The sequence below is a fragment of the Phyllostomus discolor genome, chromosome 7 (genome assembly GCF_004126475.2).
Source record: "Phyllostomus discolor isolate MPI-MPIP mPhyDis1 chromosome 7, mPhyDis1.pri.v3, whole genome shotgun sequence".
Classification (NCBI taxonomy): domain Eukaryota; kingdom Metazoa; phylum Chordata; class Mammalia; order Chiroptera; family Phyllostomidae; genus Phyllostomus; species Phyllostomus discolor.
In genome coordinates this window covers 11662792-11679209 of record NC_040909.2, presented here as the reverse complement: position 1 = coordinate 11679209, position 16418 = coordinate 11662792, and the positions used below count along the sequence as shown (strand labels likewise).

Here is a 16418-nt window from a genome sequence, read left to right as displayed (position 1 = left end):
GGGCTGGCCTCTGAAACGGGGTTCTTTGGTCCAGACAAGTAGTGAAATAGGACTGTTCATGCCAAAGCAATACTTACCTAATTAATAAAACACATTGTTTTACATTCACAAGTAGACTCACATAATGGAGGCGGAACTTTTTGGGTTCGTCCAACGTGCCTTCTATAGTGTGACTGTTCTTTTAAAAAATGATTTTATCTATTTTTAGAGAGAGGGGAAGGGAGGGAGAAAGAGAGACAGAGAAACATCAATCAGCTGCCTCTCAAATGCAGCTCACCTGGAGACTGAACCAGCAACCCAGTCAAGTGCCCTGACTGGGAATCAAACCGGCAACCCTTTGCCTTGCAGGACAAGTGCCCAACCAACTGAGCCACACAGAGGTCAGGGCTATTGTGAGAACTTTTTGGAAAAAAAAAATGCCAGGCTGTGTCAAAGCAAGTTCTGCCCCCCGGCGTTACTCGTAGAGGTGAGGGGCTGAGGCCTGCTTTTCAGGAGGGCACCGCAGTGTGGCCCGTGGTGGTCATGGCCTTGTTAAAGTGGCAGGTGCTACAAAATGCGTGGGCTGCACACCTGGTTGCCTGGGGGCAGAGCCGCTGTCTTCGTCTGACTTTCCGTGGGTGTCAGTTCTGCGGGGACAGGGTGTTCGGCCCTCGGGTTTCGCTGATGCAGCCCCTGCGCCTGCACACCGCCTGGTGCATTGTCTGCTCCCTGTGGACCCTGGACGGTCTGGTCGATGTAGTGGTTGCAGAGCACGGCCCGATATCTGCAACGTGAGTCAGAATTACTGGATCGCTTCCCCCTTGTGCTGGGCACACGTCCCAGTGCTATATAGAAGTCAGGATTACATGCGGCCCCGGTCACATCGGCAGCTCCTAGTGATGCTCTCTAGGTTCGACGTGGTGTCTGCTTTCCAGGACACGAACTGTGCCGGGTACAGCTGATGGTCAGTGTGTGCATTGGTGGCTCAGTTGTCACCTGGTGAGGTGGAAATCGTGGGGGGGCGGGGCACGTGTGTGATGCACAGAGCGTCAGCGGGAAGGCGGGGGGCACCCGGTTCTCTCTCAGCTCTGCCGGTACCCGACTGTCGGCTTCTCCCTGAGAACGTGCTGACCTGGGGCTGCAGGCCCCCGTGCAGTGGAGGGTTCGGTGTTGTGTGACACGCGCTTGTGATCCTGTGAGGAGCAGCGGAGGTGGCCTCGTCCCTGTGTGTCTGTCCTCGCTGACACTTTGACCTTATTTATTGGCAGGCCTGAATTACGTTCTGACGGCTGATGTGGCCAAAAAGGAAAAGAGCCAGCTGCCCAGGGTCTACTTCGTGGTGCTGGGAGAGTCCGTGGGTCAGGTCTCGGAGAAGCTGCAGCTGGTCCACATGGAGGAGACGTGTCATCACTACGTGGCCCACGTGAAGGTTGGTGCTCCTTTTCATCCCCCACCTTTGATGTCCACACATGTTCGCTTGGAACTGGGCAAACTACTTCCATTGTGCATTACGTGTGCTCTGACTTCCAGAATCTTACTTCACAAGGAGGGGAACATTCCTTTCTTCTTCTTATTTTGAAGTTGGAGTCTGACAGCCCTTTATTTATATTATTATGCTGATCTCAGCCCCTGAGGAGGGTGACGGTGAGCCAGGGGACCGGTGACCCTCTCTGTCTTTCACGTGTTCTTTTGAGAAGTTTCTCTTCCTCTGTCCTCTACGAGGCTCAGTGATCTCAGAGGAGAGCCGCAGAACACATGCCCCTGGGTCTGCAGTGATGCTGGATCACACTGCACCTGATGCCTTCGCAGCAGTCCACTACATGTTAGCTCGTAATTGTGGTTACAATGTTTTAAAACTGGTTGGGCTAGATTTTTCTGCCTTGATTACTTTCTGTTTATTTTAGGAGTGCATGTCTTGGCTTCTTTCCCCTCTCTCTCTAAATAAATGCTCAGATGTTTTTCTCCTCTTGAAATTGTTTGTTAAATACACTTTGCTGCTAATTCCAGAGGCCAGATTCAGTTAGCTACAGAGGGGCCCCTGCACAGGCAGGCGATGGCAGGGTGGGAGTCTTGGCAGCGCCCAGTGCCACAGGAATGACCAGCCACTGACCCACGGGCAAAGAGCACAGGACATGGAAGGACCCCCATGGCCCAGGCCATGTGGTAGGTGAAATGAATGTGGGTTTGGGAGTCACACAGACCCAGTCGGTGTCCAGTTGAATGAACATGGTGACTTCTTTGTGTCTCGGTTTCCGCATCTCTAAAACGGGCACAGTAATACTTACCTTGGAAGGTGGTTGTAAGAATTAAACATTACGTGATGAATATACTTCAGAGACCTTGTATGGAGCCCGACACACAGTCAGAGCTGAGCATTATTATTACTGTTTGGTTGGGCTGTATGTAATGGTCTGTATTCTTAACATTCTTGACTTACAAAAATGGCAACTTCATGTCATTCAACCTCATATTATTAGCCAGTGGCTTTCTGGACGATTGCAAAAAATAGACCGCAGATTAGGGTGAAGTGTCATTCTATCATTGCCTTGAGTGCCAGGGCAGGGGAACGACAGCTGCTTCTCGATGTTTCTGGGTTGTGTGCAGAGACATGCCCCACACACCCATGGCACTTGGCCTGGCCCAGAGCCCGAGAGTCCATGCCCCTGAGAAGCGCTGAACTGGGGCTGGGTCATGTCTCCTGCCAGGACTCATGTTGGGACCTGCCCAGACCCACTGCCCTGGGACCCGGGTAAAGGCCATTTATAACAGTTCATGCTCCTGGTACACCAGCCAGCTGCCCACCCCTGTAGGTGCTACCTTTATGTTGGCTTGGGGGTGCCTTTGGTGGTGTGAGGCTGCCCAGGACAGGCTCTTGTTGAAACACGGCCAGGCCTTTAAGTGCTTGTGCTTGGGGGTCTCCGTGCTACCTGGGCGGGCAGGGGGCATCTTCCCTTGGGCTCCTTCACGCTGAGTCTTCCACAGGTGCTTTCCTCCAGGGCTCTCTGTGACTCCAGCTTTGGGCGAGATTGGCCTTCACGTGTAGGTAGCTCCCTTGGGTCCCGGACACAAGCTAGGGCCACACAGAGCCTGCAAGGCCTTTGCAGAGAGCCCTCAAGGGGCACAACCCGGAGGTGCAGGCTGGTGCTGCCTCTGCAGGGTGAAGCGGTGAAGAGCAGGGCGGCCGAGGCCTGGGTCCTGCCACTCCCTGCCGTCCAGGGCTGCCAGATGTGGCAAGTAAAACGATTGCATTTCTGGTTAAAGCTGAATTTCAGATAAACAACAAATATTTTTTTTAGTATTCGTATAGGGTCTGGCAGAAGTAACACCTGCCTGAGTGTGGGTTGGTAGGGTAAGAATGTGGGTGTAGTAATTCATAGTTTTAATTTGAACACTCCACCTAAAATGACATACAGTGTGTTTGTGTGTGATATTGTTATGTTACAGAATTACATGCTTAATGATTTTATAATAAAAGGTTTTATAATAAAAAAGGGGGGCATCATTTGTGCTGGACCCTATCCCAAATAGTGCGTGTGACATATCCATACTAAACACTTATTTGTTGAAATAGTCACGGGGATGTAAAGTACAGCACTGGGAATACAGCCAGTGATGTTGTAACAACTACGTGCGGTGCCAGGTGGGGACCGGGACTGTCAAGAGCCACTCTGTGAAGTGTATAGGTGTCTAACCACTGTGCTGTCCACCTGACACTAATACAAAATATACTGAATGTCAACTGTAATCAAAACATAAAACTAAAAATTAAAAAAATTTTGTTTATCTGAACTCACATTTAACCTGGCAACAGGTGGAAGAGTCACCTGATCAGTCTCCGGGCGCCACACGCACGGACGCATGCACGCATGGACGCACGCATGCACGCACGCACGCAGGACCCCGTTCCGCCAAAGCATGGCTGGCGGGAGGTGGTCGGACCCTGCAGAGGCTGAGGGTGGGGCTCAGGAGTGCGCATCACCCACAGACCTGTGTGTGGTTACTGGGGCCATGGTAGGGAAGCGCAGAGAACTTGGACCTGGCGAAATTCGGACCTCGCTTGGCCGCTTTCTCATGCAAGGAAATGGGGGTGGTTGGCTACGTCAGGAAAGCACAAGCCCCGAAGCGTTTACGGTTGCTGAGGCAGCACCCCTGTGAAGCACTGCCGGAGGTGGCTGATAACTTACAGCCACAAGGAGAGCCCGCCCGACCCACCCCATCCCAGACTAGGTATTGTCTGGGTCGTAGCAGAGGACTCCGGCGAGTGGCGGGGGGAGCCAGCGAGGGTGAACGCTAATGAGGGGGCTGGCTGTCTGCGGTGTGGCCCAGCTGGCCTGGCCTGTCGTTCCTCCAGATGTGGGAGAACAGCTGTGGAGGCCATGGCTCTAGTGGGGCCCAGACAGGCAGCAAGGCCGGGGTGGTGCGGGGTGGGGGAAGATCACAGCCTGGCCGCCTCCTGGAGCCGGGGCTGGGAGCCGCTGGTCACAGCCCGAGAGCACGGCGCAGCCTTTGCCTCAAGTGGGGCCTTGTCAGTGGGGCTTTATAGACAGCGGAGGAAGATAAATAAAAGCGTTCTGGCTTATCGCACACCATATGGCTAGCAGACAGTGAGGCAGGCACTAGGGGCCGGGAGTGTTTTGTTTAGGCTATCTTTAGGTATTTTTTCCTTTAAGCTTATTCCAATTCTTTTCCCCCCTTCCTCCCTTTCCCTAGTTTTTATTCCTTATATGGCGGTAAGTATCTCTCTCCTAGAGGACACCCAGGCCTAACACCTGCCTCCCAGGCTAGCTGCTTGTCCCCTGCTTTGTTCCGTTCACACCCTGGTGGGGCCTCCAGGATGTATAGGAGGCTTTGTGGTGGGCCCCATCCTTCCCGGAGGGGGGGGGTGCCAGGCCCACTCTCAGGGCCTCCCTGTGGGCATCGGAGCTGAGGCTGTTCCTGCTGCCACCTCACAGTCCCCGTCCCTCGCTTCCCTCCTCTCCTGCCCCCGCACCAGTGCAGTTTTAGGGGTAGGCCCCTTCCATGCTCACAGTGGGATGGGCACCTCTGTGGATCCCCATAGTCACAGGCCCGCACGCCTCCCCTCAACCTCAAGGCTCTCCAGCACTTGGCCTCAGTTTACCTTCCTAGCCTCATCTAGTGTATCACATGTGCCCTGGGCTCTGGTCAAGGTCAACTGGCTCCCCCACCGTCACCCTGGAACGCACCCCTGTGCTTTCCCGCCTTGGTTCCTGCGCTCACCCCAGGCCCCAGAGGCCCAGTTTTGGTCCTATCCATGTACAGGCACGTGCCACCTGCCTGGCTTTTTCTTTTCGTTTTTTTTTTTTTTGTCTGAAATACATACTGCCTGCAGTACTTTATTTCCTACTTTCTTCTTCCAATCAGCTGCCTTTTGGCCTCAAATAAAGTAATTTAAAACAGAAACTTCGAACCGCCTGTAAGCAGAAAACTAGTTGTCGCGTGCCAAAACAGAAAGTAACTGTAAAAATAAAGAACAGTGAAGACACAACCACGTCATTGAATTCTGCCTGGGTTTCAGGGTCTGCCAAAGTCTGCAGAAGCGGCCTGCTCTGGTGTGCTGGGAGGGCCCACTCTGGAGGTGCCGGGGGAGTCCCGGGGACGCGCTGGCACCTCTCTGGAGCTTTCCCCGATGCAGTCGGAAGCACGCGTGTTAGTCCTCTTGCAGGGCAGTGCCCATGTGCCGTGGGAAACCACGTCCCGGGCCCCACTGGGGCAGCCCTAAGTCCCGGTCCTGCTGGTCCTGAGGACTTCCTGCTGGAAGCCTGCTGGCAGCCCTGGCCCTGGTCCCAAGTCCTGCTGTGGCTGGTTGTGCTTCACCCCTTTTGCCCGCTGGAGGTTTGTCTGTTCCCCGAGGCTCAGGGGAACAGTCAGTAGGTCTTAACTGTCCTGAGGCCAGCCGCTGCCCTTGTCAGCTTCCTGTCTTCTCAGAACCGCCCAACTCCTGTCTGGAGGATGAGAGGCACACGATAAATGTTGGTCAAACTGAAACCTGGTGAAGTGACTAATCGCGTCAGCTGGAGTGTGAGGTCACGGTCAGCATTCGGGCAGGGTGGGGCCTGCTCCCCTCTCCGTGGACCTGCAGCTGGGGAGCGATGGCATGAGGTGGTGAAGCAGAGAGTTTTGGATGCGTGGTGCATGCTGAAGAGTGAACATAAGTGTCTTGTCGTTGCTGCCCCGTTTTCGCCTGGGTGGTATCTGAGCCCCATCTTCCAGTTCTGCACAGGACCCAAGAAAGCCAGCCCTTTGTTAAGCGAGGTGCTTGTGTCTGATGGGTAAACTGGGAGCCTCCTCAGGAGCCAGGAAACCGGGGTGACAGTTTCGAGACTATACAGGGACAGTGGAGAAACCCAGGCAAAGCCAAAGATGGGGTCAGTGCCTTGCCAACTGTGAGGGTCAGTGACACCCTATCTAGAGGCCGTTAGAAAACCTTTGGTGAGCAAAACCATGTGTCAGCCACTGTCAAAGGGAGCCAATAACAAGGATTAATGTAACAAGGGGAAAGAGCCACTCCGCGCTGGACAAGGGAATGTAAAAGCTCAGTGGCTTTCTGAGTAGCTGCAGATGTTGCTAAGGCTGTGCTTTCATGTCGCTGGAGGAATTTTCAAGGGAGTTTGAAACTTAAGTTACTACAGCTGCTTTGTGGCAAAGGTTAGGGCATCACACTGGCCACCGTGTCTTATGGTGAGAACTTTTAAGATCTATTGTCACCCCGGCCGTGTGGTTCAGTCGGTTGGAGTGTCATCCTGTACGCCGAAAGGTTGCGGGTGTGATTCCCAGTCAGGGCACATACCCAGGTTGTGGGTTTGATCCCTGGTTGCAACTGATTGATATTTCTCTTGCATCCGTGTCTCTCCCTCTCTCTCTCTCTCTGTCCCACCTCCGACCACCCCCCCCCCCACCTCTCTTTAAACATCTCTCTCCTTGGGTGAGGATTAAAAGTAAAAAATATCTACTCTCTTAGCAACTGTCAAATATACAATACAGTGTTACCAACCATAGTCGCCCTGCTGTACCTGACACCCCCATGATGGACTGACTCTGTAACTGGAAGTTTGTACCTTTGACCACTTATACCCATCTTCCCAGCCCCCTCCTCCGGCAAGCGCCAGTTTATTTATTTTTTTTTCATTATCTATGAGTTTGGTTTTGCTTGTTTTGTTTGTTTGTTTTTATTTCACACATATGTGAGATCACACAGTACTTGTCCGTCTTGGACTTATTTCGTGTATCATAAGTGCAGTTTAACTTTAATAATGGCTGTCTTTAATCATGGGCTCGTAAACTTTCTGAAAATGTAACAGTCGGCTCTTGCAAGCCAGCCACAGCAGCTCCTCCGCTGGCAGTAACCATGGTACCCGTTGTGTTTGTTCCTAAGTTGGTCGTATCACTCAAGTCACGCCGTACACACAGATGTTTGGTTGTCGAAGCCCTTTTCTTCTTGCTTCCTGTGGCTTTTCAAATTGACAAATAGGAAAGTTGGTTTGTGAGGCCAGTTTTACCACCGGGCCAAGGCTCTTTTTATTTGTACTTTTGGTTCAGAGGCACTCTGAATTTTGACCGAAATTACTAGATGGTTTAATAGTTTCCATTTCAAATCATGGAGAAGAGTTTATTTAGATTGATCAAGCTCACCCTTCCTCACCCCTTTACATGCTGGGATGCTGTCCGGGAGCCCTCTGCACACCAGTGGGTAATGCAGAGCTGGTTGCTGAGTTGCGCAGACGAGGGGAGGGGCCCGGTGAAGGGGACGTTGCCTCCCACCGGACTGTCTGGTCCCTGAGGCTCTCCTCGCCTCCTGCGACCAAGTCTGACCCAGTCCTGATTGGTGCGGGATGACCTGGCTTCCGGGAGTCATTCTCCAGCCCATTGGCTTTCTTGCTTGGTGACTTGATCCAGTAGAACCCGAGGGCTGGTCCTGCCCTTTCCTTGCCAATTGCTGTTCTTGGAAGCAGCATATCAAGGAGGCCCAAATTCTATTAGTGCTCTTTTCCTTGTCACCTTTGCTCCCTCCTGAGACAAGCATTCGCCAAGCCACTTGTAGAGTTTTCTCTGGCCTGATAAATGAGCCCCTTGTGGTCCAGGGGGCAGCAGGCCTCGGAGTCACCCTCAGTGTAGTAGCTGGTCCCCCAGACAGCCCCCAGGCTGCCTCGGCCCATGCCACACAGCCCTTGGTGTCTGTCCTCCCAAGTGGAGCATTTGTGTCCGAGACACCTCCAGCTCCACGAGGAAGGGCTCGTGATGGCCTCTAAATGAAGACAGATGAGCGGAAGGGACTCCGCCCCAATGTTTCCCTGCAGAGGCACTGGACCACGGGGCCAGCTTGCCTGACGGGCATCAGCGCTGTCTCTATGGCAGCAGGCTGGAGGGGGTGAGTCGAGTCTAGACTGATAATGGACGTTGTGTGTTTGGGTAGGAACTGGCTGCAAGAAGGGGAAGTAGGGGGAGGGAGAGCTCCCCTTCGTGCAGTGAGGCAGGTGAAGATAGGACATAGATAAAAATATGCGTTAGAGGGTGATGACCATATCAGATGTAGGGTGGCACTGGGCGGGGTTGGGGTTGCAGAAAGATTCTGAGTCAGCTAAGTCTTGGAAGGAAGTGATTGTAATGATAGGATAACTTGCTTCATCACCTCTCTCCTCTGCTCCGTGGAGCACAGGCACGTTCCAGCTGGTGGGAAGGTGATAAGTGGGGGCATTATGGGGCTTCCAGGACCACGGGATCTGGAAGGAGCTCTGAGTGCTCACTGCAGCCTGCAAATACGACATAATTTCCCAGAGGTGTCAGCTAGGACCTCCACTCAGCTGCCAGGAATCGAGGCCTGACCCCAGGGGTGTGAGCATGTCAGGATGACCCTTTCTCACATAACAAGACTCTTGGGGGAAGAGAGGTTGCTGGTGTGATTCCACTGGCTCGAGGATGCAATTCCCTGGACTTTCCACTTATTCAGGAAATATGCACGGAGTGCCCGGTGCCTCCGAGGCTCTGTGGCTCTCAGCTCCATCTGCAGACAGAGGTCTCTGCCCTGTGGGAGCTTACGTGCCGGTGGAGGGAGGGAGACAGACAGTAGATACAATGAAGAAGTAACTTGAAGCATGTTAGGTGGTGTTGGCTGTGGAAACAAGAAAACACACAGAGTAAGGCGGAGCAGGTTGAGGGCACAGGTTGCCGGTAGGATGACCTTATGGAGAAGGTGGGATTTGAGCAAAGACTTGGAAGGAGGTGGGGGCATTAGCAAAGTGGACTCCTGGAGGACATATCCAGACAAAGCTTTGCAGTGTTTCAGGAGGGGCAGCAAGGCTGGGGTGGGAGCAGACTGGGATGGGGTATGGGGCCCACGTGGCAGTGGTGGGGGTGGGGCAGATCAGGCCACACCGGCCATGGGGAGAACTTGGCCTTTACTCTGAGTGAAACGGGATCTGTGCAGAGCAGTGGCGTGGTCTTACTTTCCACGCAAAGGGTCCTGACTTCGAAAGGATGCTTCTGGCTGCTGTGTTGAGATGCACTGTAGGAGGTGGGGGAGCAGCAGGGACACAGAAGATGACTGGAGCATCCCGGGAAGAGAGACTGGGGCTCTGCCTAGGGTGGTGGCTGTGGGGGCGGGGAAATGAGTTCTGCCTGCATTTTGAAGGTGGATCTTGAGGGTTTGATTGTCAGGTATGAGGGACGGAAGTGTCAAAGTTGACTCCAAGATCTTCATTGTCATGGGTGTTGTCCTTAACTTGAATGGGGAAGGTTGCAAGCAGACCACAATTTGGGGGGAAGGTCTGGAGTTTATTTTTATGTGCACTGAGTTTGGAGGTATAAATTTGGGAGTTGTCAGCAGATACATTGCATTTAAAACCATGAGATTTAACGGGGCACCAAGGTAGTGGTAGAGAGAGACGAGGACCAAGGATGCTCCCAGGCCACTAGGAGAACTTTTACCTCATGGCCCCAATGCAGCTGCTGACTTTCAGCCACTGTGTCTGCTTTCCATGCAGGAAGAAGAGGGAAGAGCAAAAGGCTCTTGTCATCCGAGCTGAGGCAGGCCTTGAAAGAGCCTCCAGTGACTTCTACTAACAACTCACTGACCATCCTCACCTGAAAGAAAGTTAGGAGATAATCAGTTTTAGCTGGACATCCTGTAAACCCTAGCAGTATGGAGCTTCGCTGTCCAGTAGACCTTTCTGGAACGGTGGAAATGTGCTATATCTGCACTGGTTAGTACGGTGTCCACTACCCATAGATGGCAATTGGGAACTTGAAATGTAGGCACTGCCACCAGAGAATTTAATTTTAATTCATTTACATTTAAACTTAACCCCATGTGGCTGGTGGGTACCATGTTGGACAGTGCAGATACTGAAGTCTGATTATTAAAAGAGGAGAGCTAGGTACTGGGTAGGCATTTCACAGATTCTGCTGCAATAAAACATGGACATTGGTCTCACAAGTCAACCTCACAAGCCAAATGCAAAAGTAAATAACTGGGCTGAAGTCAAACTGGCTATTTCACTTTGCACTTACGTGTGCTGATTAAAACCCGAGTTTCAAGAATGCCAGAGAACATAGTCTCTCTCAAGGGTTCTTTTGGAGCATGTGTGTGTGCGCACACACACACACACACACACACACACACCCCTATTTTCACAGTTATCCATAGGCCATAGACAGTAGGGGGAGGGGAGCAGGGTTGGAAGGTAGGGAAGTTGGATGGCTCATCCCAAATCGATCCTTTAAGGAGTGTCACAATCTTGCATCTCCTGTTTTCTGTTCTCTCCTCTGGCACGAGACTCTGTAAAGGGGGCAGTATAGAGGATGGAGATGGAATTGCTGGGTCAAAAGTGAGAGCACTTTAAGGTTTGAGACCTACGAGGAGAAGTGCCTTTTAGTATATAAAGGCCCTCCTTCCTGTCGTACTGGTGGGGAGACTCCTTTCCAACCCAGCAGTCACGAATGAAGCGCCCGTATTGAAGTTTGAAGTGCTCTTCCCACTTGGTGTGGCACAGGCCAGGCAGGGCTGCCTGTGGTCTGCCATGCGGTCTTCTGCAAGTCGAGTCACCTATTGCCAAACTTGAGTTTCCTCAGCTGAAAGTGGGAAGAACACCAACTGCATAGTATAGGGGTCCAGTGAACGTTGGGTCCCTTTTCTGTACCCCATAATTCTGTCACTCCACCCAGCCTCCTCTGCCTCTGGACTAGGGCAAGACTCCGTTCACAGGTGTTTGGGGGATATTTTTGTTTCAGTGATTAGAAACAGATGGTGAATAGAAAATGGGAAGTGTGCAAACAAGAAATATGTGTGAGATGAGAGGAGGGAAAATGGTAATGACCCTCCCAAGGGACACCTTCCTTCCCCTGGAGCAGAGTGAGTCAGGGTTGCTGCGTTGTCTCCATGAGCCGATTTACAAGGGATCCTCCAGCTTTCACATGCACACTGTCGCCTGGGGACCTGCTTCCGTGCAGACCCTGATGTCACAGGTCTGGGGTGAGTTTCTAAGCAGTTCCTTGCTGAGGCCGAGGTTGCTGGTCCATGGACCCACTCTGCAGAGCAAGGAGCCAGGAGCATAGGTACCAGGAGTTACCAGGCAAGAGTCAAAGGACGGAGACCATCAGGTGACAGTTGTCCAGATGTGCCTCCCTGCATACTGATGGCGAGAGCTCCTCGTCAGTGCCGTGGAGCCATGTAGTGCTCCTAGTGACACTGGCTTCGCTGTGACCTTGTGCCACGGCTGGCCCACGCTGGTGCTCGGCGGCAGGTAATAGAGGGCGTGCCCCTCACAGGAGGCTGGCGTGGCTGCAACTCCTACATTCATCCGCTGCCTGTTGCGTGAAGGCCAGTGTTGCTAGGCTGAGTGTGACTTCTTCCCCAGCTCGGGTCCACTTCTCGGGAGTGTCTTGGGCAGATCATGTCAGAAATCTATTTTTCCTCCCCAAAGACTTAGGAACTCCTTGAAGTGCAAAGTCTCATTAAGCAGAATAATTTGAAGTGTCTTTTTCCTTCTCTTTTCCTGAGGTCCGATCTGCAGTGGCAAACAGAGAATGAGAAACCAACTTAGAGATGGTGAGGCTTCTGTGGTCTTGTGAGCAAATGGCGGTCACATGATTTTCTTCCCCGGCAGGTTACTGGCAGGCACCAGCCTCTTGGGCGACGACTGTTTATAAGAATGGGGAATTTGCTGGTTGTAGTGAGTGTGGGGGGCACTTACAGCCACAGAAGCCCCCACAGGGAAGAACCCCGCCTGTTCCAAGTAGCTGTCTGCAGCTGGCGTGGCCCTGGGTCATGAGGGATGGAATAGTGGTGGGCAGAAGGGAAGAATTATTCATGTGTGTCCTGGAAGTTTTGTGTGAAGAGAGTGACATGGAACTGCTTCTTTTTCTGATACACTTAGGGACAATAACTGGTACTAATAACGGTGGTAATAGCTCTTTCACTGAACATTTGCTGCCTGGTTTTATGTGCACATTTAGTCCTTATAAGAGCCCGGTGACATTATTACTATAAACACAGAATGACATGTATTATGTAATTCTATCCATACATAAATAAAGTAAAATAAAATCCCATTTTGGAGTTGACGAATCTGAGACTGAGAGCCTTTCGTTTACTCAAGATCTCACCTCTGATCAGCGGCAGAGTCTTGGGTTTGAATCCCACTTGGCAGAACTTACTAGTTCTGCAGCCTCGAGTACATGACGTAATCATGACGCCGTGGCCCACGAGAAATGGTGGTTACTGTAATTAAGATTTTCAAGTCAGTCCGGGGACGAGGAAGCGCTGGCTATGGGAAGTCTGTCTTCGGGCCAGTTGGTTCTTGGTTTCCCATGTCAGTCGGAGAACTGGACTCACAGCTGCTGCACACGCGTGTTTGTGTCTGCCGTGCTGTGTGGCAAGAGGAAAGCTCAGGTGCGGGTCGGCGAGCTCAGAGCAGGGAGGGGCCCGGGGGAGCGGAGCTTCCCTTTCCTTCTCTTTGGTCTTTTTGGCCCGTCTTTGGCCTCAACCACTTAAAAAAAATAAATGTCATGTAATCCTCTTTTGAGGACGTGGAAGTCCGGTTCTTGCATTCTGCCCCCAAGTACGTGTCGAGTACAAGTCCACGCCGGGTGCCAGGCTCTGCTGGGTCCAAGGAAACAGAGATGAAGAAGACCAGGGCCTGCCTCCGAGAAGTTCAGATCGCTCCGCACCTGCGCTGGGGCCCCGGCCAGCCCTCACTCTGCCCCTCCCACCTCGTGCTTCTCTGTTTTCAGTTCACTTCTGCACGCTTCACTGATGGAGTGACCCGTGCCCAGGCGAGCCTGGGACAGGCCTGGGTTACACCTGTTGACCCAGTTCACCGTTACAGTTACCCTTTCACTCTCAAAGCATTCTAATTCAGATGGCAAATTATATATGCACTCCGTTCATTGAAAGCCCACTGCGTGCCAGACACGGTGCCCAGCCCTGCAGAGGCGGCAAACAGTAGGTCCAAGGAGCTCTTCGCCTGTTGGCCCTCTGTTCTGAAAGCCCTGACTTGGCGAGTCTGGTGGCCTCGTGCCTTTCCGACTCCTGGCTTAGGCTGTTGTTGCCCCCTCTCCGCCAGCTCCACCTGTGCAAACCTCACTGCCCCTCCAGAATGACGGCCCACCACCCCATTTCATCTCCCTGACCTCTCCTCTCCCCCCCTCTCCCCAGGTGGGCTTCAGGCCTTCTTCCCTCCTGGGTTGCTGGGTGTCATTCTGTGTGGGCCATCATGACAAAGTGCCATGCACTGGGTGACTGAAATGACAGACTTGTACTCCTCACAGTCCTGGAGGCTACAGGTTCAAGATCAAGATGTCGGCAGGTTTGGTCGCTTCTGAGGCCTCTCTCTGTGGCTTGAGGATTGACTGCTTTCTCCTGTGTCTGCCCGTGGCCTTCCCTCTGCCCTCGTGTGTGTCCACATCTCCTGTTCTTATAAGGACACCCCTCACACCACATTAGGGCCCACCCTCACTGACCCCACTTTAACTAATGACCACCTAATTACCCTGTCTTTAAAGGCAGTCGCATTCCAAGGTGCTGGGGGTTGGGGCTTCAGCCCATGAATTTTCGGAAGACACATCCCAGCCTCTAACACTTTGGTACTGGCTTTTTTTTTTAAAGATTTTATTTATTTATTTTTAGAGAGGGAAGGGAGGGAGAAAGAGAGAGAGAGAGAAACATCAATGTGTGGTTGCTGGGGGGTCATGGCCTGCAATCCAGGCACGTGCCCTGACTGGGAATTGAACCTGCGACACTTTGGTTCGCAGCCCGCACTCAGTCCACTGAGCTACGCCAGCCAGGGCCGGTACTGGCTTTTTGACTCTTGTGTTAGATTATCCGCTCTTTTAGGGCAGGGAGCTTACGGCGTTCGGTGCTCACCCCGGGCCACGCCTAACATGGAAGAGGACCCCCAGGACGCTTGCCAGATTAGGTCCCGGTGTCTTTCCTTCTTCACTGTCCATGTCAAAGGACGGGTGGAGTTAATGGACTGAACTTCAAAGGAGAGTTTTTTTTCCTGATGTAATGAATCAAATGTGCCTGATCTTGGAAAGATTTTGGTGGATAAGGCCCTATGAACACACACATGCATACATTTATTTTTTTAAAAAGGAATTGCTTTCTAGATAGTCTCTCTCTTTGGGCATAAATGTGATGCTACAGAGAAAAGGCAAAGTCTAGATGTTTACCCCGTAGTGCTGGTGTGAGGGTGAAATAAGACCTCGGGCCCACCTTTGTCTTTTTCCTGGGGCACCCTGGAAAATATGCAAACACATGCCTGAGAGTCCCCTGTATGTCCACTGAGCTGGAATTTCCAGGCGGTTGTCCTCCCTGCCTCTTTTTAGCCCTTTGTGATTTTTTTTTCCATTTAAAACCTAAAGCCTACCTGCTGGTGACTGGGGAGCTCGGGTACACTCTGCGTCTCACGTGCCTTCCCGGGTTATTTAACCTGCCTTGGCAGGAGCGAAGGAAGGACCCAAATACTTTCAGGAAATGGTCCGAGGCTACATCGTCTTTAAGAAAACCACAAAGAACACTCGCTGGGTGCAGGTAGTCAGCCTGCAGCTCGCTGGGAGGCCCGGTGGCCAGACATAGGTGGAGGGGAGCCATGCCTGGGTCCCAGGGAGGGCAGTGGTGCCCCCTGACTTCTCCCAGGAAGGGGCGCTGTCCCTGGAGTGCAGCATCACCGTCCAATAGAACGGCCATGCAGGCCACACATGAAGCATATCTAGTTGCTATATTAAAAAGGTTATACCGGTAAGATTAATTTGAATAAGATCTACTATTTAACTTTCTATATGCAAAATATAATCATTTGAACATGTACTTAATTTATAAATATTATTCATGAGATAGTTATGTCCTTTTTTTGGACAAGGTCTTTCAACCCCAGTGTGTATTTTAGCCACGTTTTACGTGCTCACTAGGCACATGTGGGTGGGGGGTACCCCACTGGGCAGTGCCGGTCTAGAGTCAAACCTCCCGATCACTTTGGGGAACCTTGGGATGGCAGCAGGGGTGGGGGGACTGGAGTGTGAATTCACATATGCAAATGCATTTCCTGAATCAACTCGTAATAGAAGTACAGCTGCTATCACCTGAGGCTCTGAGGACCATTTAGTATTATGAAGGTTGTCTTCATACTTAGATTGGGAAATGTGTCTCTGAGTTTCCCCCCTGGAGCCCGAGTGTCTGTAAACGTGGTGAGGAGGGCGTGTCAAATTGTTCAGCGTTTCGGAAAGCCTTGCACGGGTCACAGCGATGGCCTCCCAGCTGCTGACAGTGTCAGCATCACCGCTTTCTGCTAGTGCATCAGGGCAGCTTGCTGGTGAGCCCGTGCTGGTCAGACTCTCTGTGTAGCTTTTGATGCCATTGTAGGGATTCCTGGGATCCTGCTAAAAGGGGGTGAGGCCACATGAGTGGGTGCAGAGGTGCTTGGGGCTGGAGAAGCCCACGTTTCTGGTGCCTGCGTCCTCACCCACAGACGCAGGTACAGACCTTCCTGAGACTCGTTAGTCAGCCCCGTTAACAGCACTCAGAGGCTTGGAGGGTACACAGGTGGATGAAGTAAGTGAGCACTTACTGCCTAAGGGCTTCCTGTGTCGAAGCCAGGGTGTGAGCATTTCCTGTGTGCCACAGGTAGCACTCTCCACCTGCGTGCAATGCCTGGGAAGTGCATCTTGGCCCTTCCTGCAGCTCTGCCAGCAGCTGCTCTGCTGGTGGGATTCTCCCTGTTCTGGAGCGGAGACCCGTGAATAGGGCCCCAGGGGCGACTACACACATTCTGTAGCTCTGGCCACCATGGGTGTGGGTGGATGCCACTGTGCTGGGCAGCCCGTCCAGCGCTGGGTGGTACAGGTAACCTGAAAGTCCATCCTTGTGCTGAACCTGAGTCCACCTTGTGTAATCACACCCCCTCCTGAGCAGCCCTAGGCATCTGTCT

The 16418-nt window shown here is 52.4% G+C and overlaps 1 protein-coding gene across 1 annotated transcript in view; it reads left to right on the top strand.

The window, feature by feature from the left end:
• The window catches only part of ITGA9 (integrin subunit alpha 9), a 308765-nt gene that overhangs the window by 91432 nt on the left and 200915 nt on the right, over positions 1–16418 (top strand). Inside the window, exon 15 of the mRNA XM_028518757.2 lies at positions 1248–1408. Within this exon, the coding sequence (XP_028374558.1) occupies positions 1248–1408 (161 nt within the window). The remainder of the gene's footprint in view (positions 1–1247; positions 1409–16418) is intronic.